General features: G+C 30.4%; 1 protein-coding gene across 4 annotated transcripts in view; it reads right to left on the minus strand.

The window, feature by feature from the left end:
* Positions 1 to 26188, minus strand: part of LOC118184903 (uncharacterized) — a 145178-nt gene that overhangs the window by 67097 nt on the left and 51893 nt on the right. For all 4 annotated transcript variants that reach the window (XM_085816076.1, XM_085816078.1, XM_085816077.1 and 1 more), the window contains 10 exons: positions 23541 to 23607; positions 16902 to 17031; positions 16698 to 16809; positions 15949 to 16089; positions 15218 to 15319; positions 15055 to 15108; positions 12021 to 12163; positions 10165 to 10246; positions 4312 to 4467; positions 935 to 1036 (listed from right to left, as the gene is read on the minus strand). In XM_085816076.1, the coding sequence (XP_085672202.1) occupies positions 935 to 1036; positions 4312 to 4467; positions 10165 to 10246; positions 12021 to 12163; positions 15055 to 15108; positions 15218 to 15319; positions 15949 to 16089; positions 16698 to 16809; positions 16902 to 17031; positions 23541 to 23607 (1089 nt within the window). The remainder of the gene's footprint in view (positions 1 to 934; positions 1037 to 4311; positions 4468 to 10164; positions 10247 to 12020; positions 12164 to 15054; positions 15109 to 15217; positions 15320 to 15948; positions 16090 to 16697; positions 16810 to 16901; positions 17032 to 23540; positions 23608 to 26188) is intronic.

Raw genomic sequence — 26188 nt, forward strand, 5'->3', positions numbered from 1 at the left:
ATATATATATATATATAAATCATACTTTTATTGTGGTTATCATAAGCAGTTTTCCTAGATTAAGTAAAAGTTTTGTAAAGATTATAATAAAGATTAATTAAAAAAAAATTATTTATTCCCAGAATTATAAACAAACCTTTGACAGCAAAATTGAAGGCAGAATCATGTGAATATGATTTACTGATTATTACAAGGTCCAGCATATCGACCTCCCCTATTTAGAAAGGGTGCTTTGGGAGTTGTTGGTGGGGTCCCCAATTAATCGTTTTATGATTTTTTTCTTTGGGAATATTTAAAGGTGCAAGTGTGCAAACATTGCCCCACAACCCTTTAAGCACTTAAGGAGGCAATCACCCAAGAAGTGGCTGCCATTCCACCAGAAATAACACAAAGAACTATGACAACTTTTGGGAAAGGCTTTGTCAATGTGTCAGCAATGGAGGATGTCATTTACTGGACATAATTTAAAAAAAGAAATAGAGTAAAATAACATTTGCTGTTCACAAATAAAAGTATTTTTTCTATATCTTTCTTTTTTCATAACTGCCTTCTGAAATACAGGAGATCGATTTGCCAGACCAAATAAAACACAGATTTTATAAAATACTTTTAATTATCTTCATTGAACTTAATTAAAAACCATCTAAATTCTTTGAAATAGAAAATTTACTTTTGTTGAAATGTAAAAGAGTATAATTCCAAAATAAAAAATCAATTCGTAAATAAATTTTGAATAAAACTTTAATTAAATTTTTTGCTCCTGAATAAGTGCAACCTATTCCTGATTGCTTTTAAGTGAATAGTTCTATTTAAAATCCACATCCACACACACACACACACACACACACACACACAGAAAAAAGAAAAAAAAAAAGCTTTTTGGGCTAATTTTAAAATAACTATTTTAAAGGAGTATATCACTATAATTAATAACCAATTCCTCAGTAGAAGGATCATGTCCTTGGTATTGATCTTTCACTGTTTCTTGGTGTTTCTTGCCACGAAGATGACTGAGCAAATAAACTTCTGATCCAATCTGAAATTTTTAAGAATATGCTATATAATTGAAAGAAAATAATTTCATAGAAGCAAGAACTACAAGTTCAAAACAGTACACACTATACAACATTAAAAATGATTAATAGTAGAATACATAGACCACAACAACATTTAATACATAGATCACAACATTAAAAATGATTGATTTTGCAACATAAAATATTTTTATAAACAAACAATTATAACACAGTACTTATAGAAATGTGATTGCACTGGTTAGTTAAAGTTACCAATATTTATTTCAGATCTAGTTAACTAGCACTATTACATACATTATTCAGTTTAAAAATTGATTAGGTACATAATGACAATAAAATATAATAAAACATATAATTTTTTAAATTAATAATTAAGCAAAAAATAAGGCTTTTAATAAGTAAGCTAACTACTTCTCAGACCATTTATGCTTGGTCTTACAGTCACAAAAACTTTTAATATGGGGAAAAATTGGATGAGGTTGAATCCCCACAGATTTTACACAATTTTATATAGCATGCTGGTTAATACATATAAAAGAATTAATTATTCAGACAATCATTATTTTAACTTGCGCATAATATTTTTTATTTGATAAAAAAATAAATATACGAATAAGATGAAAACATGCATTACTTGTTTTGGGGAAGGGGAAGGTTTAAAATGCCTTCAAAGTTACACTTTTTCTAATACAGTCAAAAGTCTTTAATTCTGACTCGTCTGTACTTAGCCGATTCTGGATTATCAGTTTTACCGGATTATACGTTATCAATTTAAATCTGGTAAGATGGCATGCAGAAATTATAAAATTAAAAATATGAAACCGTATTTTATGAAATAAAGTGCAATTATGGTCTAAAGGGTATCAAAATTTACAAAAAAAAAGCTTATTATTTATTTGTTTACTTTATTAAACATTGCAATGCGAGCATGCGTAAAGCATACATTACGCATAGTCGAAATTAGAAAATTGCAACCAGAAAACTATTTGATGTGTATACGTGATATTTAAAATGATGAGGAATTTGATTTAAATCATATCAAAGACAGAGTACATTGAGATGAAATACTACATTTAGTAAGGAATTATAAGCCGAATAAAATAAAAACATCTGCCCTGAAGATAAGGATAGTGCTGACAGATCAACTTCCAGTTCATTGTGCACCGTGACACTTCTCTATCGCTTCGCCTTTTACTCTTTGAAAGGGGGGAATGTGTAAGATACAATATATGAAAGCAAAATTCTAAATTTAATTGACTATAACTTCTTTTTATTTAATTTAAGGACTTCAACTCTCTATCTTAAAAATAGCACTAAAAGTCTAAACTGCATCATTCAAATTAATTATGAGATCCTACATAATGCATAATGTAGATTCCTCTTGTCCAATCAAATAATTGTAAACCAAAATTTTTTCTAACTCGAACTGAAACTTTTCACTCCCTCCCTTCTTCCTCTCTGCTGCGTGGATGCTTGACTATGCTCGCTTCTATCGCCATAGTATAAAAAATGTTAATGTTCTGGAAGTAGGCACAATTGGTGTGCCAAGTGAATTGTGACCATAAATATAAATTTAAATTAAAAAAAAAAAAGGAAACTAATTCGGCTCAACTTATTCATCTTTAATACTGATCAAGTATCTATACTAAACAATATTGCTATGCTTCTATGTCTCAGTGTTCTTACGTCAGCGCTTCCAAAATTGTGCTATCATTACATATATCATAAAAAGATCATAGTAAAATTAAAAAAAAAAAAAAAAAAAATGCAAGTCTAAACTTAATTACCAAACTTAACTGAAATGGTCTTTTAAATTCTTAATTCTAATTGTAAACATCCTCTCTTCAAGGCTCCATACTGCAACACGTTGAATCATGGTTTCGCTGCATTAACCACAATGCAAAAACTTTTGCCCAATCGCTATTCAGGATTATAATAGAGATTTTTCAAGCTTATAAACAGTACTACAACTAAGTATGCACTCTCTTTTGCCACTTTACCTTCCTGCTGGTAACATGTTGCTTAGCCTCTGCTAGCTATTTTCCCTTATGTAAGATGTTATTGAGCATTAAAAACTGTGGGGCACGATCAGCACCCTTAGTATTCTACCAATTAAGAAGGTATGTGCTCAAATTTATCATCAATAGTAAATGATGTTTAACTACCAAGCTGGTGATGCTTCTTCTAAACCTCTCTCCGGTCATACACTATACTGCAATTTGCAGTCAACTACACAGCAGTTTTTTCAGCCATGATTAAAAAGTGAATTGGTTCCTTTCCTAATCAAGTTATCATCTAATATCAAGTTATCTACAACAAAACAAATTATCATATATAAACAACCTTACAGTAAACACACACACACACACAAAAGGCTCTAAAACTTGAAAGTGTGTAAAGGCATTTTAATTACAAATAGTAAATTAATCTACCACTGTACCACATGTAACACTCAGATGATACCCAAATTATAGAATCACGAGAGTTTTAACTTTTCAGGTCTTGATTTCCTATCTTTTATAATTTACACACTTGAAACTGTTTATGTATGTATACTGTGTATTCATATTAAAAAGAAAATAGTCTAATTAAATTTTTGAATTTCAAAATTTCTGAGAGTAAAGTTTTTTTTTAAAATCATACTAGATTAAAAAAAAATTGTTACAGTAAGACAACAATATATAAAATACTGCAGGAAATAAAAATATTCATGTATGTTTCAGAATTCCTGCTTATGTGAACCGTGAATGCAAAAATACTGTTAAGTACAAAGAACACAGAAAACAACAAGTCAATATAATTATCGATATTTATGAGAAAACAGTGTTTGAAATTTAAGAGAATTGTTTAAATAAATAACCAGCAACTACAGTACATGCATCACAATGAATGATAGGTCTTATTTACGAGATGCAAATTCACTTTACTGAAGAACTTGTCAGGAAAATTGTCAGGAGCCACTGCTTCAGATTGATATATACAGTGCAAGGCATCTTGCCCTATATATATCAATCACTGTATTGCAGTTGGTCATTCTTTTGAAGAACTCTCGTAAATATCAAACATTATTTCTAAAAAAAATGATTAAAAATGACTTTTTATTTTTCACATTCTTCTTACTTATTATGCTCCCATGGTCACATTTCACTACTGATTTACTATGAAAATTGTAATTTTCGCTATATTTTATCATCCTTTAAAATTACGATATCCTACACTTTATACATAAAATAAATCTGCACGCAAGAGAGAAAAAGTTTACAATAGAACATACCAAAACATTACACAAAGTACAAATTTTCTTTGTTTCATAAGGCACATGTTGAGGAACATCATCATTATTAGAAGAACACCTCCGAACACTCAATTCAAAAGCTTTTTGCCTTATCTGCTCTATGTTTTCCTCATGTCTGCGAGCGCTTTCTTCTTGCTGCGAAAAAAAAGGAAATAACATTTATGCTGCAAACAGTATGTCAAAACTTAATTAACATAAATAAACAGTGAAGTGCCTCTTTTTTTTTTTAATGAATCTCTTTATAAACTCAAAATAAATGTCAAAATTTTGCAAGTTTTAAAATAGTTCTAATTTGCATTTTCAATTACACAGTTTCATTCATAAAGATCATACTCTATTCCACCACTTAAATTAGCAGCATCAATGTTAATTTTTTTTAAAACATGAAATAGCCTATTTAACTGATTTTTCATATGTTTAAATTTCTAGAACTATACCCTGTTGAGACATTAGGCTATTTTTGAAGCAAGAGATGTGAAAAATGTGCAATGCTCTAACTGAGACTCGAACCATGGACCTCTTGAATATGTGCTGAGTGTGCTGACCACTATACCATGAAGGCATGCTAAGAAGAAGGGAGGAATATCTTATATACCCACTTTTACAGACCAACTGGGGATTAGGGGACCCAATCGCCAAATCCTGGTGGTGCAGAATCATAATCCATCAACTTTTTTAGTTCGGGTGCCATTGTAGAGACATTAGGTACTTTTTTAAAGCAGGAGAGATGAAAAATGTGCATTGCCTCACCGGGACTTAAAACTCTGACCTCTTGAATACATGCTGAATGTGCCGACCACTACACCACGAAGGCATGCTAAAAAGGCAGGAGAAATACCTTACAAACCTACTTGGAGAAATCTCTAGGTTTCACATTGCAGTGTTATTTTTAAATTCTTGATGAAGGAATCTAAGCTACCCTTAACAATCTATCTTTTGGCAATGAAATGTATTTTCAATGTCAGTATATTGATTAAACAATATTTTAAAAAATTTCTGGTGCATATCTTTGGCAATCATATTTATAATCACATCCATTTTCAGCAGTTATCAGCATATTATGATTCTTTACAGTTATTAATAGATTATTATTCTCTGCTTCTGCATGATTTCTGTTACATATGGGAAAAAACTTGTCTGCAATCAGTTCCCAGTTTTTATTTTAATACTACATTTCCATGTTCAGTCATAGACAATTTCAGTACATGGGAATCATAGCACTTGTGAGTTTAGGGGGAAATACCACATGCCTAGAAATAATCGATTGACTCTGCTTCATTTCTCTGCAAATCTAGTAAACATGTGATGCAAAATGCAATAAAAATCAATATGATATGAATAAACTTTCCACTGAAAAGAGTTGTCACAGTAATAAAGAAGATCCAATGTGGATATGTACTTGGTTTAATTGGTTTGAAATTGGCAATGTAATAAAAAAATCTGATGTGTACACCACATGACTTCCCTGTACGGAATATTAAATTATACGCATTTTTTCTTGCATTTCATTTAAACTTATTGGATTGCATTAAATCTACTTCGCCGACAGTGCATAAACCACAATAGAATAAATGCATTCTTTAAAATTCACTCTAATATTTGTTTACCATAGCGACACTCTGGCGCTAGATTCACTGAACAGTATTATATTTCGTTCATATTATAACTCATAGTGCACGAAATTTATATCATTTAAAGAATAGAATTATCTAATCGTTGCCACATGTTCTATTCAAATACTATAATAACTATAATAAAGCTAGACGATGCATAAAAGAAATTAAGCAAACAAAACAAAAAAGAAACAGTTTTTCACAGACGACTGAGTATTTCTCATTCAATTAATTCAGTTCTCATTTCGTGAGAAGGCAAAAATACATAAAAACTCAAAATATCTACATTAAAAATTACGAAGTAAATCTTAAACACTTATTTCCTCGAAAAAATTCCAGAAAGGATTAAGCATGATTTAATTGGCAGTAATAAATGAAGGCATTATCTTTTTTGTTGCGAAGCTACGTTTCTCTAGATTGGCAACAAATCCACTAGTCTGCTGCTTCAAATGTAAACAAACAATGGCCGCCACCAAGAAAAGGATTAGGCTTAGCGGCACTTAAACAACTTTAAAATTGTTGATAATTCTAAAAATATTGCATAGAGATTTACTAAAGGCATAAAAACCTTAACCGGAAGATAAAAACAACATAATTCAACCATTTTTAAAGCAAAAATGTACAATTTACAAACATATATGAGTAAAAAAACCGAGATCACTGAGCCGGGTAACAGAGTGGATATATACATAAATATATTTATATATGTTTGGTGCCGCCGATTGCAACAAAAATATGAGTTGCACATCTACATGTTATAGCAGTCCTATATACAAAATTTCAACGTTCTGAGGCTACTCATTTTTGAGTTATGTGAGATACGTATGAACGTTTGTACAGATGCCACGAAAAATTCTCTTCAGAATTAATTTTAAAGCAGTTTTATAATTTTTTTGGAGGAAACGAGTCTTTTATTCTGTCCTTACGTACAGATATCATGCAAAAACATCGTTAAATTGCATTCGATAGCGGTCAAAATGGATATTTTCATTGAAATATGCTACCTGAAACTTTTCGTGATTACAATACTTTCTCTTTACTTCGTACAAGGAAGTAAAAAGGAAGCCATTCTTGTTTTTCCATCACCAGTACATCTATAAACATCTCTGACAAATGAACACATCTTACACATCCTTTCTGGTGCATCACTTCACTCATGGTCTACAATCATTTTGATGGATTTAGCCTCTTATAACAATAGAATGCACAACCATAAAAGTCTAGAGACACCAAATTATGGTTGAGAAAGATGCAGTATGCTATATAGAACAGAAAAATCCAGCACCTCTTACTATGGCAAAATTAGTCCCATATAGAGTCCATGTTGTTGCAGTTCTACACTCCTTGATAGACCTACTAAGCATTATGCATGTGCACCAGATGTCTCTTCCCCCCCCACTTCAATATATATTACTTGAAAATAAATAAATCTGATAGAGATTTTTTTCACATTTGACTTGATAAATACAACAGTTATAAACTGTACATTCAATGCCATTAAAATTTTTAATTCAGGTGAGAGTGACCAACTAAGCATGGAAATATGCTCAAGAGAGAAACTACAACACCATAAAAGGAAAAGCATGAAACAATAAAGTTTATAGGAATTGCAACTTCAAATAACCAAATGGGCAAATAATTATCATATATGTATGCAAATTGATATAATTTATTTAATAAAATGTAGGTCCAATATACGCATACAAATAACCACTGTAACATGCTATTAATTAGGAACCACTTAAAGTTCATCCAATGAATTAAATAATATGGGCATGCAAAATATTTAATTTGGCTACTCTTTTGTCAGTATATGACTGATAATGCCCTACATGTGCTAAATTTGCAATGAATATGGAGATGTTCTGCGGATCATGGTAAGATATCTAGTCCACATGAAAACCATTCCCATTCTTCTCTGAAATACAGTGCTAGGAATACTTCATATTATTAGCTTCGGTACAGACATCATATTAGCAAAACAGCAAGTTGTGAACAAAAAGAATCCATTGATCATGCACAGTGTCACTAAACTCTTAATTATGGATGTACAGATTCTGAACATTTTAATGCCATACTCTTTTCATTTTGATAGAGACTATTTTCTTAAAAGATCTATCTGTATAAGGTTTTACTCTTACGTTCAACTTCCTCACTAATATGTTCTTTGCTGTCCTTGAAATTACTAGGACATACAATATTATCCACTACTGACAGTCTGGCTTACTTTGTCTTTTCAAGTTTCCATGCATGATAAAATATTTAGGGCTAATTATGTCAGATAATTCACGGCTCCTATTTTATTCAGTTGTCAACTGATGCTAATTTGCTATACACAAAACATTACATAGAACTGCTTGATAGATCATTTTCATTCTTTAAGTAATAATAACAAATTTCCAACTGTGAAAAATGTTACAGATATGAAGGTTTCTCCTATGCAAGTAAGAATACAATTAGGTATGTGAATAGTAGAAATTTTATTTCTGTAATAAAAAATCTTCTGTTACCCCTTTGTGATGCACTATACTTTAAAGTCGAAACTTCAACAAAAAAAGTTGTATGCAGTCTAGTCCTAAAGGAGTATACAGGTAAAATTTTGTATAAATTGCACATCCTATTTTAATTCTGTGGGTGTTCCGTGAGGTGGAACACTGCTCTGACAGAGATCGTAAAAGTGCGACTAAGTGAGCATTGCAGTGAAGCACGGAAATGAATAGGAGCATTTTTATAGTAATGAAAAAACATTGTATTATGGCTGTATGCATGGCTTTCTTCAATATATTCACAACATTTTTCAATATATATGGATAAATGAGATAAATATATGGATATACACCTATATACAAAAATATTTACAAATTTTTCGATTTCTTAGCTTCGTGAAATTGTTCAAAGCATGTCACACCTTTTTGATAGAAGCACAAACCAACTTTGCAGGTTTTGAACATAAAACTTGTTTTGTGTGGCTTCTTGTTCCGTGCAACAATATGTTTAGAATTCCAAGTAAAAACTTAAAGCTGTGTAGAGGGGCCTGGGTGAGATGGATCACCAACCTTCTCATCAAATAAATAAGTTTCATCCCACATATCATCTTTGGACTACACAAGTGGTTCAGGAGCACTTTTAGCACTTAGTTTATGAAGCACTTTTAGCACTTCGGAAAGAGTTAGACCTCTCCGTGCCATTTATTGAAAATTAATAATAAAAAATTAACCACAATTAATACTAACAATAAAGAAAAATAAGCTATAAGATATACATACACAAAAAATATTTACACAATTATTGAAAATAAACGGGAATGAGACTAAAAAGTGACACCAAAAAATTTGCGCAGCTCTAAGTAAAGATGACTCAAGCTACTAATAAAAATCCCGCCAGTAAACTACTCACAAAAATTTCAAGATGACCATATAAGGGCTTTCATAGCACAAACCACACCTCACCTCTTGCTTTGTTTGAATTCATTCCCCCAAAACAACAGAAATAAAAAAACATATACAACCGCTAATGAAACAACCTGTTTTATTCAATGATTCTGCACATGCTTTTTGTATAAAAAATGCAGAAAAATATATAACAAATAATATAGAGTACAGCCATCAAAATTATACAGAAATTGATTTTCAAACAATTTTTTTTTGTATCACCAAAAAAAAAAAAAAAATTACTAGAAAATAAGTGGATTTTAATAACACATCATAAATGAAAATTCTGGACCTCCTTATGATATGCTGCCATTGACTATTTAAAAAGAGAAGTTTGAAGTATATTATAAAGGCATTTTTATCCATTTACGGTTGAATTTAATGGTTTCAGAAGCGATTCAAGTTGGGTGTTCCATGTAGTAGAACACTGAGCAACAAAGGGTTTTAATACTCCAATTTATACAGATATCAGCCAAGTGTAATCCTTAAGGAAAAAGCATAGACAAATTATAAAATTAAGGAATATGTAACTACAGCATTGCTTTACTATTCCCAGCAATGTAAAGTATCATTTTAATACTCAGTATCCTCAATTAATAAACAGTATTTACAATCTTTTACAGAAAAATGAACAAAGAAATAAAAACTCAGAGGTACTTTAAAATTGTTTATGTTTGTAAAAAAGAAATCTAAGATTTCAGTTTTTCAAAATTTAAGCAAAAGATCCAGTTACATTAAAGTTCAACAATTGCTCAAAAGCACATTATAGTCAGAAATTACAGATTTACTTTTAATTGTATCTTCTTCTGTAGTTCCTCAATACAAGTTTGTTGTTGAGCATTTAATGCAGACAGCCGCTGTTCTCTATCTCTAAAAAAGTAATGAACAAAATATTAATTTCACAAAAATGTTTGCAATTTTTTGTTGTCCAAATTTTTCTTTTAGCAATACGCAATTTACAACAACTATTACAAGAAGCGATATTTTTTGAAAACTTGAAAGGATCACCTAATCACATATACTCAGTTCTGTGTTACATGGTTGATAATTTAATGTTTATAATAATTTTTTCTTGTCCTCCTCCTCTCCTTGTTTTGTAGTAAACTTTATTATTTAAGAATCCTCCTTTTTTAAATACATGTAACCAATTTCACAATCAGTGTGAAAGAATTTTTAAAAAATGTTGATGCATATAAGGAACAAACAATTACTGATATGCTACCTTTTATGAATGGAACCACAAAACATTTAAATCTGAAATTAATTCTAAACCCCAGTAGTATAAATACCAAGTTTAAATTTTCTTTATGACTGAGGCAAGGGAAAAAAAAAAAAGAAATGTAGCAGATTGGCAACAGGAGATGGTATAATTTGAAATAAAGCATGTAAAATATGACTATGAAGTGACAGTTTTAAAAGGAAAAGTATTTCTAATGGCTTTTGGTAGTGTTATTAGATGGTCTGGCAAATAGCACTTGATTGCTTTGCCATATATAGTATATAACATAATGTATAGCATATAACATTTATAATATAATATATAATATAATGTATAGTACATAACATTTCATACACTCTAAAAAGGAAATATTTAGTGACTTTAAGAAAAATTATAAGAAGATGTAACCGTACAGTTTAAATCAGAATTCTGAAAATTTATATTTCCTTTAAATACCAAGTTTTACTTTAACAATATATGCTATTTATGAAATACAAGAATTATTTAATATTTTATAACATATTTTAAAAACAACTTTCCTAAACTTGCTTTTTATTTTTAACTTATCAATAAAATTTAAAAAGTATATTTTTCTAGTTGTGAGTTACTCATTTGTATGATAACAGTTATCCTTATGGGGACAGAGATTTTATGATGTTGCAAAAGAACACATCAGCTAGTTGTCTTTATGTCAGGGGATTCTGTAATCCTAGGGAGAATACATCAGTTAACTTTTAGTTTAAAACTACCAGCATATATTTTGATCCAACACCTGGAGTTCAACAGTAAATGATGAAAACTGAAATTTGGTTCTATTGTTCACTTTCATCAGAATTCAAAAAGTGGCCCTATATATTGTGCAAAATGAATTTCCATTTCTAAAGTTAATAATAAATGAACAATTGATGCATTTTTTGGATTTCACACCATTGTCATTAGGTTTATTTTGGAGTAAAAGATGTGAAAAATGTGCATTGCCTTCACTGGGATTTGAACTACAGACCTTCTGATTGCTAGTTGGATGTGCTTTCATATTATACCATGAAGGTGTGGTTATGATTCATAGTAAATGATAAACGAGCGTGTAGTGCTGCCGATATAGGCAATGCTAAACTGAAGCTTTTGCAGAAGTGCAAAGAGAACAGAGACCAGCTGACAAGTGACAATTATTAGCAGTGATGGAATTATTGCCACTTATAGTCATAAGGTTTATTTTTGAATAGGAGATGTGAAAAAAACGACCACCAATAAAAATGTCAGAATTTTTATCTTCAGACCTTCTAATTGCTAATCGGATATGCTTTCCAATCATACCAGGAGGACACGTGGTTAAGGGAGGTGAAAATATCTTACAATATAATTTCAAAAAATATTATGCAAATCAATATTATTAATTAACTGTTTTTATTAAAATATGATATTTACCTTGCTTTTTGACTGGCTAATTCCTGCCTCTCCTTTTCTTTAACCAAAAACAACTGCTCAACTTTATGATCTCTCATTTTCCTTTTTTCTTGCATTTCATTTAAGCGAGCTTGCCTTTCAGCTTCAAGAACTTTTCTCCTTTCCTGTGATAAAGAAATTTTCTTATTACATAGCTTCTTTCTTTTACATTTGGATAAAATAGAACTATAGTCTTTTTTCATTAAAGTTCGATTCTATTGGAAACTGACATTAATAGCATTTGCTTTTATTTTATTAATATCATAAACCCTGACAACAAGAATATCATGAGAAGGAAATGAGGCCTAAAATTAAGAAATATACACACACATACTTAGAAGATTACACTGAACACAAAATGTTTCATCATAAAATGAGGAAGGGTTGTTCGATTGATTTCTATATGTTTATGTATGCTGATTTTAAATAGTAACTCTCAGATTTTTTTCAGATTTGCCATAGATGTTGGCTTCCAATATGCATCACACTTTTTGATATAAATTAGTCATTAACAAATTCATTAGTTAATATGCTGATAGCAACTGAATCTTAACAAAAAATCTGCATAGCAATATTTTAAGATTTTAAGGCAACATACAGCAGAATGCTTTGAAGCTTCACCTTTTAGATGATTTTTTTATTCAATGTATATAAAATTTAACTATGTTTCATAAATAAGTCTTTGGATAATAGAAGAATTTCACTTATATAATTTCAGTTTAGCAACAGAAATATTATCAAGTCATATACTTTGTGCAACATGGGTAAAAATCAGTTTGTTACTCATATTATTATTTGCTTTACTTATTTATTTTTAAAATGCAATAATTAGCAGAATTAAACTGAATCTCTGCCCCAAAGAAGGATTTGAAAGTACTGCAACTTTGTTACTCTTTCATCTGCCTATGCAGAGTTGTATTTCCATATTACTTTTCGGCTCAGCATTTTGAAAGTTATGTTATATCAGCATCGATATAATGTTCTATAAGCACTATTGCTTGTCAGAAATAGTCTTAAGCCCATTTTGCTTTCAATGTCTTTTCTCATTTTATTTAACATTTGCATTCTCAGCTTATATTTATATCTTAGTTATGGATAAACACTGTTAGCACAGCACTATTTTTATTTCATGAATTAAACAGTTATTAAAATTTTTAAATTTAAATGTACACAAAAAGGAATTTGTAGATTTTCATTAAGAATAAACACAATTTTAGAAATTATTTTTAAAATCACAGTGTACACACGCATAGAATCATACACAAGATCACAACTATTTTTATTAGCTATTTCAAAGATTTAGTTTTTTTTTTTTTTTTTTTTTAAAGCTAGTACTATGACTGAATTACTGAATGAATGATGACTTTTAATTACTAAATAAATGATGAAAAGCAGCTTCATGCATTCTTTTTTGCTATATTTTCCTTGCTTTTAAAATGAAAAAATAAATATATAAATGAAATAAAATTAACTAAATAAAAATAATAGGAAACTTAAAGGAATTGCTGTATATTTCTATACGTAAGCTGATATCTTTAAGCAAATTTTTATTACTGAAGTTGGAGTTTGCTCATATATGCATTAGAAATTATTTACAAATAATTCATTCACAAAAGCAGTTATTGCAGATTAAATAAATAAATTTTTAAAAATTTTATTTTGATCCTAATATGCGTCAATAAAATTTCTCAGCATTAATATTTCACTTAAAATTATCTCTCTCTGCTATAGGCAAATCCAGGTGAATGTTATTATTCATCATTTTGCTATTAACATTGTTATCATTCCCCTTGTAAATAATATTTTCAGTTTTGTCTATAGCACACCTCAGTAATATCTTGATAATTTTTTGTTTAAAACTGAAAGTTATCAGTTTTATTATTTAAATCTTAGTTATTTTAAACTAAGTAAACTTCAATAAAAGTAAAAATAGTTTAAACTAAAAGGTATCAGTTTTTCAAAATTAGAAAATGAAATCTTTTCTATACAAGTATTTTTGACTATAGCAAAAGTGAAGAATCATTATTTGACTAGTGAAAGTACAAACACAGCTGGGGGGGGGGAGGCTTTTGATTGCTTGAGAAAGGTTACAACTGAGAACAAAAATAAATTTGGCTTGACTACACCATTGTGAAAACATCAAACAATGTGCGTACCCAAAAGATGGGAGAATTGATAGAGAAGCTATTGGCACTGAATTTGATTTTTCATTCAGCAAAGAACTTAAACCTACTTTTTTAACAGAAATATAAGGTAAATTGTCATTCAGCCTGTCAGTCTTGCTAAGCCAGATGATCAGTTATTTATAAAATTAGCAATATATGTAGCTTAATTTATAGAGTGATTTTAAATTTGGTTTATGGCCAGATTTTGAATTTTGACTAAATTTTTGCTGCAAAATTTTACATCTTAGTTTATCTGTGAATCAGATAATATTTGGAAATTTACAGCAATCCAATTACTTAAATGTTTCATTGTAGAGAGCTTTCTCATTTCAAAAATAAAAAACTCAAGACTTTTCATCTCTTCAGTGAGAGTTGTTTTTACTCAATATTAAATTATGATAGCTATATGATTAATATTCCTCCTAAGCAATAGAAGTTAACACTGTTGGTTAAAATAAATGCTTTTTAAAAATGCTTAAATACAAAAAATTTCATATTTGCAATAAATAAAAAATTTAACCTGCAGTACATTTTTTAGATTGGTTGTGTTACTTGCTGTAACAAAAAGATCCAAACCAACCATATCATGATATTATTATTAGATGTAAAGTTATTTATTGCATAAAAGAAACAGATTGAAATGCCCACAGAGAGAAACTTAAGGAACAAAATTTTTATTTTACATAAATTTAAGGGACTTCATCAATAAGCATTCTTCTTTTTCCTTTTCTTTTAAAGATTTTAGAAGCTTAAATGCAACTTTTATTATACAGCAAGTAGAAAGAAAATTAATAACTTCTCAAAAGTGAAGTTTATCACATTTAAAAAGAAAAAATACTATTACTTCATACTTCTGCAGCAGCTTCTTTAGCTGCCTTCTCCTCTTGCCGCCGCTGTCTTTCCTCCTGCATAAAATACATGCAAGTTTAAGATTTTAAAATCTACAAAACTGTACAGGTGATTTTATCTGAATCTGAAGTTTGTGTAATGGTTGACTTAATTGGCTGACTTTACCTGAATGTCATGTAATCGAGCTTCATGGTCTTTCTCTTTAGATATAAGATCATGTCTTTTATTTTGGGCTTCTAATGTGTTGATAAAGGCTATTTCATTCACCTGCAATGCAAAAAATTAATTATCTCAGTCTGATTTAAAGAACGAACCATGCAATTTTTTATGGAAGATTAAAAAAAATCTTATGCGACTTTTAGTATAGAAATGAAATGAAAATGAATTAGTTATAATACATGACAATATTTTCATACTTAAAGTGAGCTCACTATTTGTAGTTTGTAATGTGAATATATAAATAGCATGCTTAAAAATAATCTTTAACAACATAAGAAATTCAAATAATTCATAAAATTAACATATTTATTATCATACAATGTATGCTTTATTGGTAACTATAACTCAAAAGATGGGGGAAAAGACAATAATTAATTCAGTGAAATGTATATTTTATTTTTTAAATTCTGTGCATTTAATTAATATTTTTGAACATGAAATAATCATTGTGATCAGGAGTGTTCTACAGAAAATCAGATGTCTAAACAATTGCATATGCTTTGTATTTAACTTATTTCCCCCAGTATTTGCTGTTTCAGTATTTCAAGCATGGTACTTCACTTTTACTGATGTAAATTGACTGATTAGTTATCTATTATAGTTTTAATTAAAGCATCAAATCTGCAAATTGTACTAGAACAGATCTAAATGAAAGATAATGTGAATTTAATTCTAACCTTTTCTTCTTCATCATGAGCTTTCCTGATAATTATTTGTAATTGTTTTTTCCGTTTTTCTTCAGCCCTTTGCAGCTTTTGCTCCATTAGAATGCGTTGCTTTTCTTGTCGTTGCTCTGCTAATGCCTTCATTTCCTGTCGCTACAGGAACAGTTAAAAGAAAGTGTTTAGTAATTTTTTTAAGTAAAAAAACAATAACGCAGTTTAAAAATTTTTTAACACATTAAATTAAGAAAATGAAATTAAAGTATGGGTTAATTTAGTAAGTATGGCACTGCAAACTCTAAGACGTTTATCAGAGAAAATGGTGCCTTTGAAATGGATTTTGGTTGGATATCAAAAAGCAACAATACTATTCAGTTAACCTTTTTGACCAAGAATCAAACACTAAAAGTATGAACATTTTGTGTTTTCTTACACATTGCTTTCTACTGTGAAAGAAACTATTTCAATTAATTCAGACACACATTTAAGCAAAGAGAAAAAAAAAAAAAAAAAAGACAAAGAGAGAAAAAGTATTGTGAAAAGATGAAAAAAACTTTAGAGAAATGAGAAAATGAAATTTAAACAACATAGATAAAATATACACATTAATTAAATACATCTACAGACAAATCAAATGCGTACATCTAGTGATACACTCATCATAATTTTCCTCCTTAATTCATAAAAAGTTCTATCTCTATTTCAAGTTGTATATTAAAACTGAAAAATTGAAAACAAACATGAAATTAATTTAAAAAAAATACCTTTTTTTCGATGACTTTAAACTTTTGGGCTTTTTCTTCAAGCAGTCGTTCTCTTTGTTCTTGAGCTTTTAACTGTTTTTCATTACATAAGCGAATTGATTCCAACAATGATCTAGAAATTCCAAAAATTCAAGTTCACAAAAACATAATAAAACTAATGAGCAATTTAATGATCAATTAATTAAACCACAACTGAAATCATACTTTTTTCTAAAGGGGGAAGATAATTTTTCATGCATTTCTAGAGCTCGACCCGGTGTTCTCAGTTCAAAATCAAATCGATCCATTTGTTCATCCCAGGAAAGTTCAAGTTTATGAACTTCTTGCTCTAAAACTTTAAAAGAGAGAGAAGGGTAAGAGTCCTAAAACTTTAAAAAAAAGGGGGGAGGAAGAGTGAGAGAGAGCAGAATAAGAAGAAAACAGTAATAATAACTATTTGAATAAACTTTCAAAATGCACCATTTTGCATCTGAATTAACTTTCATTTTCACAAATTCAATACAAAAATATTATTATTTTATCAAATGAAACATTATGATATTATATATTTCACACATTTTATTTTAAATGCAAATTTGGCCTGAATTTAAGTGAGATTGATGATTTGTTCTTTACAAAGCAGAATGAAATTATGATTACACTGAGCCAGATTTTCTATAACAAAATACGATGGCTGCTTTAAGAATAATTAGCGATCTAAAAATTAACTATTCTAGATTTGGTGTTCTCCCCCCTAAATTCAACTGTTCTCCCAAATTTGGGATCTTTCCATGTTACAACATAACACTGCTTGAAAAAAGTAACTAAAACTAAAATTAGCCAAAATTCGAGATCTTTCCATGTTACATAACACTACTTGAAAAAAGTAACTAAAACTAAAATTAGCCAATCACAACTTTCCGTATATACTCAGTATAAATACTGCTCACAAGTTAACTACGTCATCTTCCTTTCCTAACTTCTATCACTGCTGAAAATCTCCCCGCTGCTCTGCTTGATATTGGCCTTCTTTTAGTCTGTGTATATGAGAAATTATTGTAATTGTCCAACAATCCAAGTTCAGTTAATTACCATTTCTTCCTGCCTTTCACTCGACTATCGAAAGCTGTTAAGTTCCAGTGGCATCTACACACTTAAAACATTACATATATATATTAGTAAGAACACAAAATTAAAAGTATTGCAATTCACGCAATGATTTTAGAAGTAACTAAAATCATAATCATTATAACCTCCATTATTAAAAACGGAAGAATATGTATGTTTGTTCCTTACCCTATGGAAAGATAGTAGCACCTAAAGCCATTAAATTTTGAATACGAACATTTCTGCATTCAAACATGTGCATCTGAACTGTACACATGTGCATCGTAAATTTGAAAAATCTTTCAGCAAACTCAATAATTTAAAAGTAATATATTCCTACTGCCTGAAATAAAGTATTTTTGTTTATCATGCAACACTGTGCTGCAATTTGGCAAAGCATAAGATATTTATCTTCCAAATTTAATATTATTAATTAATAAATTAAATAAGTTTAAACCAATAAACACAGTTTTTACTGGCCCCCTTTTTTTAAAATTTCCAGAATACAGCAGAACATCGTTTATATACTTTTTACATTTATCCTTTGTTTCATACTGATCCTGATTCAGCCCTTTTATTTTAATAGTAAAATATTTGTTTTTTGTATGTCACATAACTTTGGTTATAGGTTGATTTTGCTTGACTTACTGCATTGGTTTTACATTTCACAGTCCCACTCTTCAAGTATTTTTTTTTTTTTTCAGAAATGAGGTCAGGAGAAGGAAACAAAGGCTTGAGATATAACAATCTGGTACAGGAGTTAAAACAGTTCATGAACAGAGGGGATACTTGAAAGGAAAAATAGACATGGTTCTTTCTTCTGAATAGGATGTTGTGTTAAGTAAAATAGGTCGGAACAGAAGTAAGTGATATAAAATGTCATGAAAATGAAAGGCACACTCATTAAAAGATAAAATTCAAATTTTAAAAGAATTTGATGAAAATACTGGTTTGAAAGTTGAGTTGTGGATATTCCTGTGACAACACTAAAAATGGTTGCTTATGAAGGAAAAAAAAGTTGAAGAAAGAGCAGGAATTTATGGACAGTCAGTTTCAAAGAAATCCAAGATTCAAGACTGGAAGATTCCTGATTCTTTCGAAATTGAAAGATTCTTGAGACCAAAAACACTTTGCTAAATTTTTTCATCTTGTGCCATGCATCCAATAGTCCAGTGGATGGCTATATGTTAGTCGAAATAGCACTTCGACTGAATGTAAAAGAAGCTTGATTTTATTGGATGGGGGAATAAATTTAAACTGCGGTTTAGAATCTCATGCATAAACGCAGAATGAAGAAATGTTCCTGCTGAGCCAGTTGATGAATGGTTCAAGAATTTATCCACCAAAATAGATGAATATGAATTAAAAGACATTTTTATTGTTAATAAAATTGCTCTTTTCTTTTAAAATTATGTCTTCAAGATCCTTAGCTTTCAAAGATGACCAGTGTCAGGAAGCTAAGCATAGTAAAGAAGATCTCACTGTTTTACATTGTGCAAATGCTGATGGTATGGGAAAAATGAATTTCGACATGAGAAAGTTACAAAAACCAAGGTGCTACCAACATGTTAAAAAGCCCTGAAATTAGAATATAAAGCAAATAAGAAAGTATGGATGAATATGGACATTTTTACACAATGTCTTAAGAAAATAGACAGAACTAGGAGGAGACAAAACTGTAAAATTTTACTTTTTATGGATCAGTGTACCCCCATCTTCAAATGACAGATTTCTTTCAAAATGTGAAAACTGCACTAGAGTAGTACAATCTTTAAGAATTAATTTAAGAATGCTAAAGAAAATAGACAGAACTAGGAGGAGACAAAACTGCAAAATTTTACTTTTTATGAATCGGTGTACTCCCATCTTCAAATGACAGATTTCTTTCAAAATGTGAAAACTGCACTAGAGTAGTACAATCTTTAAGAATTAATTTAAGAATCCTTAAGAAAGCTCCTTTAAGAATTCGGAAATGTTCTACAGACAATGTGATTTAGATGGCCCTTCAAAATATAAATACAGAAAATATAGAAAAAATTTAAATATTCTTGAGGTTATAAATATGATTTCACTAGCCTGGGCCTGGCAAAACCACAATCAATTAAAAATTCCTTCATTAAAGCAGGATTTTTTAACTCAGAATCAAGTGAAAGTATTAATGATGAAACTGTGAATTAGGGATTATACATTACAATTGAAGAATACATAAGTGTGATGCCAATGTAATGACATCAGACTAACAAACAATTGAAAACACTTTACTAGATGAATATTTAAGTAGCGGGGATGAAGAACAAAATGAAGAAATAATGCCATCTTCTTTTTAAAATGCTGTCTAGTGCATTCCCACCCTCAGAAATTTCTTTGTAATAATTCAAACCAAAAAATACTTCAAGAACTGAATTTGAGTCATAGTGCTTTGCTTAAGATTCAGAGTCAAAAGGCATGTCTAATGAGAGTTTAAGACTTTTTCTTTTTAAAAAAGTTATAAATATGCTTTAAAAAATTCTCAGGATGAAAAAACAAATGTTACTTAATCAAGATAAAAGCTTAAATAAAGGTGTGACTTTTTTTTTTTTTAGATGTTACATAACTATGTACAAAACTTGCATTTTCTTATGATTTAACAAATATTAAATCTGTATTGATATGATTTTAAAATATTAATACTGCTGCATGTATATGAGTTTGTAATGAATTAAATGCACTCAGAATTAATGATAGCGTGATAATTTTTCCCCCCTCAAAAGAAACACTACAGTTCTGGAATTTCTCACAAAAATACTCATACACCTCTTCTCAGTATGACAGAGCATGACCAGTAGTTTCCACTTCAAAATTCTAAAAATGTTAAACACAATGCAATGCAAATTGCATCTAAAGAGCAAAGCTTACAAGGTGTATTGAGAAATACAGCAAAGCACACTAGGGCTATCTGCCTAAGGGGAGGGATGCCTTCGTGGAGAACTTTCTAAGGGAAACTGGCTCGTATACACGTTACACATGGGGAAAACCACGAAAACACCCATGCAGCCAGCCCGCTTGCGGGATTTGAACCTCTGACCGAACTACCAGTGTTCAGCGATTTTACTGCTCGGCCGCTGGTGGGCCAAAGCTTGCAAGGAAATCTCCCAGTACTCCAAAAGTGATTCTGAACTAAAAACGATAAATGATGCTCTCTCTGGTCTTATATACAGGGTGTCTATAATTAAAGAACCCTATTTCAAAACCTGCCTACAAGTGAAACCACTGATCAGAAAATTGTGAAATTTTATGGCAGACTTATTAATGAAGGGATGAGAATTTCTTTCAGAGAAAAAAAGAATATTAGTTCTAAATACCATCACCATAATATTAAGAAATTACACATTTATACTCATTTTTACAAAAAATTTACAATTATACACATTTTGTTACAAAAAACAACAACCCCCCCCTACTAAAACGAAATATTCCACATGATGGCCATCATTTTTAGCTACCACCTGAAATCATAAGATGGTGTGTTCCACTGATGACTGAAGGTGTGCTGGGAAATGTGCAGCACCTGGTGTGAAATGCTAGCTTTAAGATCAGGTAAAGTTCTTGGACTGTAATGACTTACCAGATGTTTCAAATACCTCCAAATCCCAAAACCGCAAAGACTGAGGTCTAGGGATCGGGGGGCATACATTATGAAAGTGCAGGCTAATAACGCATTTTTCTGCAAAATGACGTTTAAGAACATTAATACACCGTGTAATATGTGGAGGAGCTCCATAAAGATTGTGCATGCAAGGCACTGATGTGCTTGCAGAGATGGAACAATTTCATTCTCTAACAATTATGCATATTGCTGCCCAGTGATCAAGCATGTCACTGGACCTGTGGAACTGAACTCCTCTAAAAAGTATGGGCAGAGAGTAAATGACACAGAAAATTTACATCATACCATCACTTTTGGTGAATGCAATAGAACCTCTAAGATACGGCATGGGTTTTCTGATTCACAAATTCAGCAGTTGTGAGTATTCACTACACCGTCCAAATGAAAATGCACTTCGTCTGTTCAGAGGATATTCCAGGGCCATTCTGAACCAACCTCAATCAAGCAAGAAACTGAAGTGAGAACAGGCATCAAGAGTCAAAATCATGCAGGAGCAACTGCTGCACTAATGAAAGTTTGTAAGGGTAATATCGGAAGATATTCCATAAGATCTTATGGACAGTTCAAAGTGGTCTATCCAATGCCTCTGTTCTATGCTGGACACTGGGACTAGCCTGAAAGTTTGAAGCTGTGTCATCTACGACCTGAAGCGCAAAAAAATTGTTTATAATGATGCTTGCTTAAATTTCAATTTACAATTATTGAAAATAAAATCAATTGCAATATTATAATGTCAAAATATAAACAGTCTAATGCTAAAAGAAAGCTCCAATAATGGAATAACTGAAAGGTATTTTTTCTTCAAATAAAAGTCATTTTCTTCTTACAAATACAAATACTCATCACATTAAACTAAACTCATACGGCAGCAAAATTCTGCACTAGCACTGTCAAAATCGTGCTTGTAACTATATTGAAATAAATAAAATATAATAATCTTGAACTCATTTTTCAGTTTTCCCTCTTCACATTCTCACATCTCTATTTCACGCCCCCCCCCCCCAAAAAAAAACTGACAGTTAAAGCAAAATATTTATAATAAACTATTATTCCTTGCTACATTAATAGTTACATTTTTAATGTTAAAACATCCTTTAGTTTTACTGAAAATTTTAGTAAACATATCTGTAATCGTGTAAAGAAAATGCCTGGGAAAAATTAATCTTAAAAATATCTGTAATATTTACTTATTTTAAAAATGCCTAGAATAGATGATATTCACTGATATTATAAAACTATAATATTATATACTTTAGCAAGCTTTTTCTATTTGTAAAACATATGACACAGACTTGGAGCTACAACATATGATTATACTCTAGGTTTAATCTATTCCCACAATTCTAGTAAAATGCCAACTCCTGAATGCTCAGCTTAAATCAGTTTGACTAGCTGTAAAAAGTAAGAATTAGTATTTTTCTAACATATGCATTATTCTCTATTTCATCTGAAAATTGCCTTTGAATTTTGATTACTAAACATTACCTATTTTCTTGATTTACTGCATGAGAAAGATTGTTAATTTCCCTTCTGTAACTTCAAGCTGAAGTAGCTTATATTAGTTTGTTACTGTTCCAATTTATTCATTAAAAGACTGTTATATTTAATTTTATAATACTCAAAAAGTTGATTCAAATGAATGTGTGAAAAACTGTGCAATTTCACCAAATGTGAATTATAGGGACAAGACATTCTATAATCAACAATTAAAATAACATTATCCATATATATTTTTTCTATTTTATTAAAAAAAAAATTTAAGAAATATTCTTTTCAAATTCTTCTGCCAACTAGAGATATATGAGAGTTATCTCTAGTTGGCAGAAGAATTTGAAACTAGAGATATACGAGGTTAAGAAAATAAAAATTATTTTCAAAAGTAAGATTTAGTTACTTTTGTTGATAACTAAAATTTCAGTAAATAATAATAATAAATTTCAGTAATAGTAATGTTTATATCCAAATAACAGCATAATTTTACAGTAAGTCTGCTTAAATGTCATTTTGTTATAAAGATTCCTGATGATAATTTATAACAATCAGTATTTTTTAATATTGTGCAATTTGTATCTTTTAAACTGCATATTCAAAAACGATGCATAAAAAATTACTTCTATATTTCCATGCAGCATCACACAGTTCTTGGCAGTGCACATCAAAAGCTTCATCATGAGACATCTAAAAATTTATAATTACACATCAATACTGTATAAATATGGTTTATAAAAAAACTAAGGTATGAAACTCATATAAAAACTTAAAAAAAAAAAAAAAAGAGAGAGAGAGAGAGATGCTATTGTTTTATTTTCTAGTGACTTAAAATACAATAATTTTTTTGCATTTTAAAATCAAAATATTTTGATTACGTAACTTTGGTAAAAATATTACATACACTCATATTTTTAAGATATCTTTAAAAGAGTAAACTGGTACAAAAATGTTTACCTAGAAGTATTATGAATTATGGATTTCTTTTAAAAGGTATTATTTCTAAAAAATAAAAGCAAACAAAAATCAATTTTTAATTAATTTTTAGCATATAAATTTATTTATTATATATATTTTTAATACTAATTAGCATTTTTTTTAATGAGTTTCATTAAAACTGCCAAATTACTTTGTTTTAGTGGAAGTTTTAGTATCGAGTTGTGCTTGTTAGTTCTGAAAATTAAAATAGTTCTTGTATAAAATGCCAAAATGTAATGAACTTAATATTTAGCAATGCTACCAATTTCGTTTTCAAAAAGGAAAACCTCAAGCTGAATTGGCAAAATACTTAACATAAATGTTCAAGATGCAAAGCACAACATGCTTTGGAATGTTTTAAGAAGAAAGGTTCACACTTGAATAGAAAAGGAATATCAAACTGAGACAATCAAACTTCGTTCTAAAAATTAAAGAACAATTTCTCATGAGTAGTGATGAGTCGGTACTACCGAACCGGGCATTTTGTAACGGGTACTGAAAATCGGTACATCCAAGTACCCGTTACTTCAGTACCGAAATCGGTACTTTTCGGTATTCGTTACTTCTGTACCGAAACAGGTACTTTCCGGTATTCATTACTTCTGTACTGAAACGGGCACTTTTCGGTATTCGTTACTTCTGTACCGAAACGGGTGCTTTTTGGTATTCGCTACTTTGTAACGAAAATATGCGTCTCTTCTCGGTATTTCGGTATTCGTTACTGGAGGATCGATGAGGGTTCAGCTCACTTCGGTTTTGATACGAGGACAGTAGTATTTGGTTGTATTTGCGAAATGGTGATATGCGCTCCTTGTGTATATGAATGGCCTGCTCCTCAGACACTTCCGTAGTTGACATGTTTTCTGATATTCAAAATCTTACTCCGTACAGATAAAATCAAACACGTGGTGACGTGGCTGAGTTCCTTCAGTGCGCAAAATCGTTAGCTGCGTATTTCAGTACTCCAAATCGTTACTAGGACACTTTGGTACTCCAAATCTTTACTAGGGTACTTTGGTACTCCAAATCGTTACTAGGGTACTCCGGTACAGCAAACCATTACTCCGGTACTCCAAATCGTTACTTGGGTACTCGGTACTTGAAATCGGTTTTCGGTACTTTTCAAAGTAATGGTTACTTGAGTAACGGGTATTTTGTACCAGGTACTTGTCTGTACCCGTTACTCTCGTACCGGATACAAGAAAGTACCGAAGTTGCCCATCACTACTCATGAGCTTGCTGCAGATATATCAAAAGAAACTGGCCATCCAATATTGCTAAAATGGTGAAAAGAAGACTTGTAGCAGTTGGTCTGAAAGGTTGCAAAGCTAAAAAGAAGCTGCGACTCTCAGAAAAAATGAGGGAAATAAGTATTAAGATTTCAAAAAGTTCACAAAAGAAGCATTGTCAAATATTCTCACTTCTGAAGAAACAAACTTTCAGGAAAGCTTTGTTCTGTTTCTATATAACACAAAAAAATAATCTTTCAAACATGTCCAAAACGTTTTTGGTTGTAAACTAGTCTCTTCCCATTGACTTAAGTGTTTAGTTCACCTGCATTCCATGCAACATGAAAACTACAACACAGAGAGTGTTAACGCTCACTGTAAAACACTGAGGAGGCAATACTATGATCTAAGGATGCATGGCAGCCAGTGATACAGGCAACATAGACATTTGCAATGGTTGCATCAAAAGTCAAAAATACATTATTGTTCTTGCAACTGTTCTACAATCAGCTTTACATAAACTAATCAGCAACATAAACAGAAACTGAATCAAATTTCACCAAGATAATGCACTCTGCCACAAATCATTTTCAGTGCAGTGGATTTTTCATAATGTTGCATGAATACGGGTTAGTCATAGATTTAATGCACTGATAACTTGATATTTTACCAAATAAAACACTTTGCAATTTTAGAACTTTCCCCCAAAACACTCGTACAGCTCTTCTCAGTATCACAGAGTAAAATCAGGAATTACACTTCAAACTACTAAGAAGGTTATACACAGCGCAACCCAAAGCGCATCTAAAAGGTGAAGCTCACAATACTCTCAATACTTAAAGTCGGAGCTAAAAACCTATGCTTTCTCAGGGTTTATATAAATTCCCCTCCCCAGCTGTCGAGAAATCTCTAGTATCTTCCATTTCCAAAAATAACTAGAAGGCATACATGATTAAAGTTACGTATAAGGGTTGGATACAGCTACAGTTACATATAGGGCTAAATTACAGTTATACAGGGACCAGATCATAATATCACAAAGTTTGATGAGTTTTGACCAAATT

This window comes from Stegodyphus dumicola, chromosome 4, assembly GCF_044657685.1.
Source record: "Stegodyphus dumicola isolate Sdum_Otavi_A_Nest chromosome 4, ASM4465768v1".
Classification (NCBI taxonomy): domain Eukaryota; kingdom Metazoa; phylum Arthropoda; class Arachnida; order Araneae; family Eresidae; genus Stegodyphus; species Stegodyphus dumicola.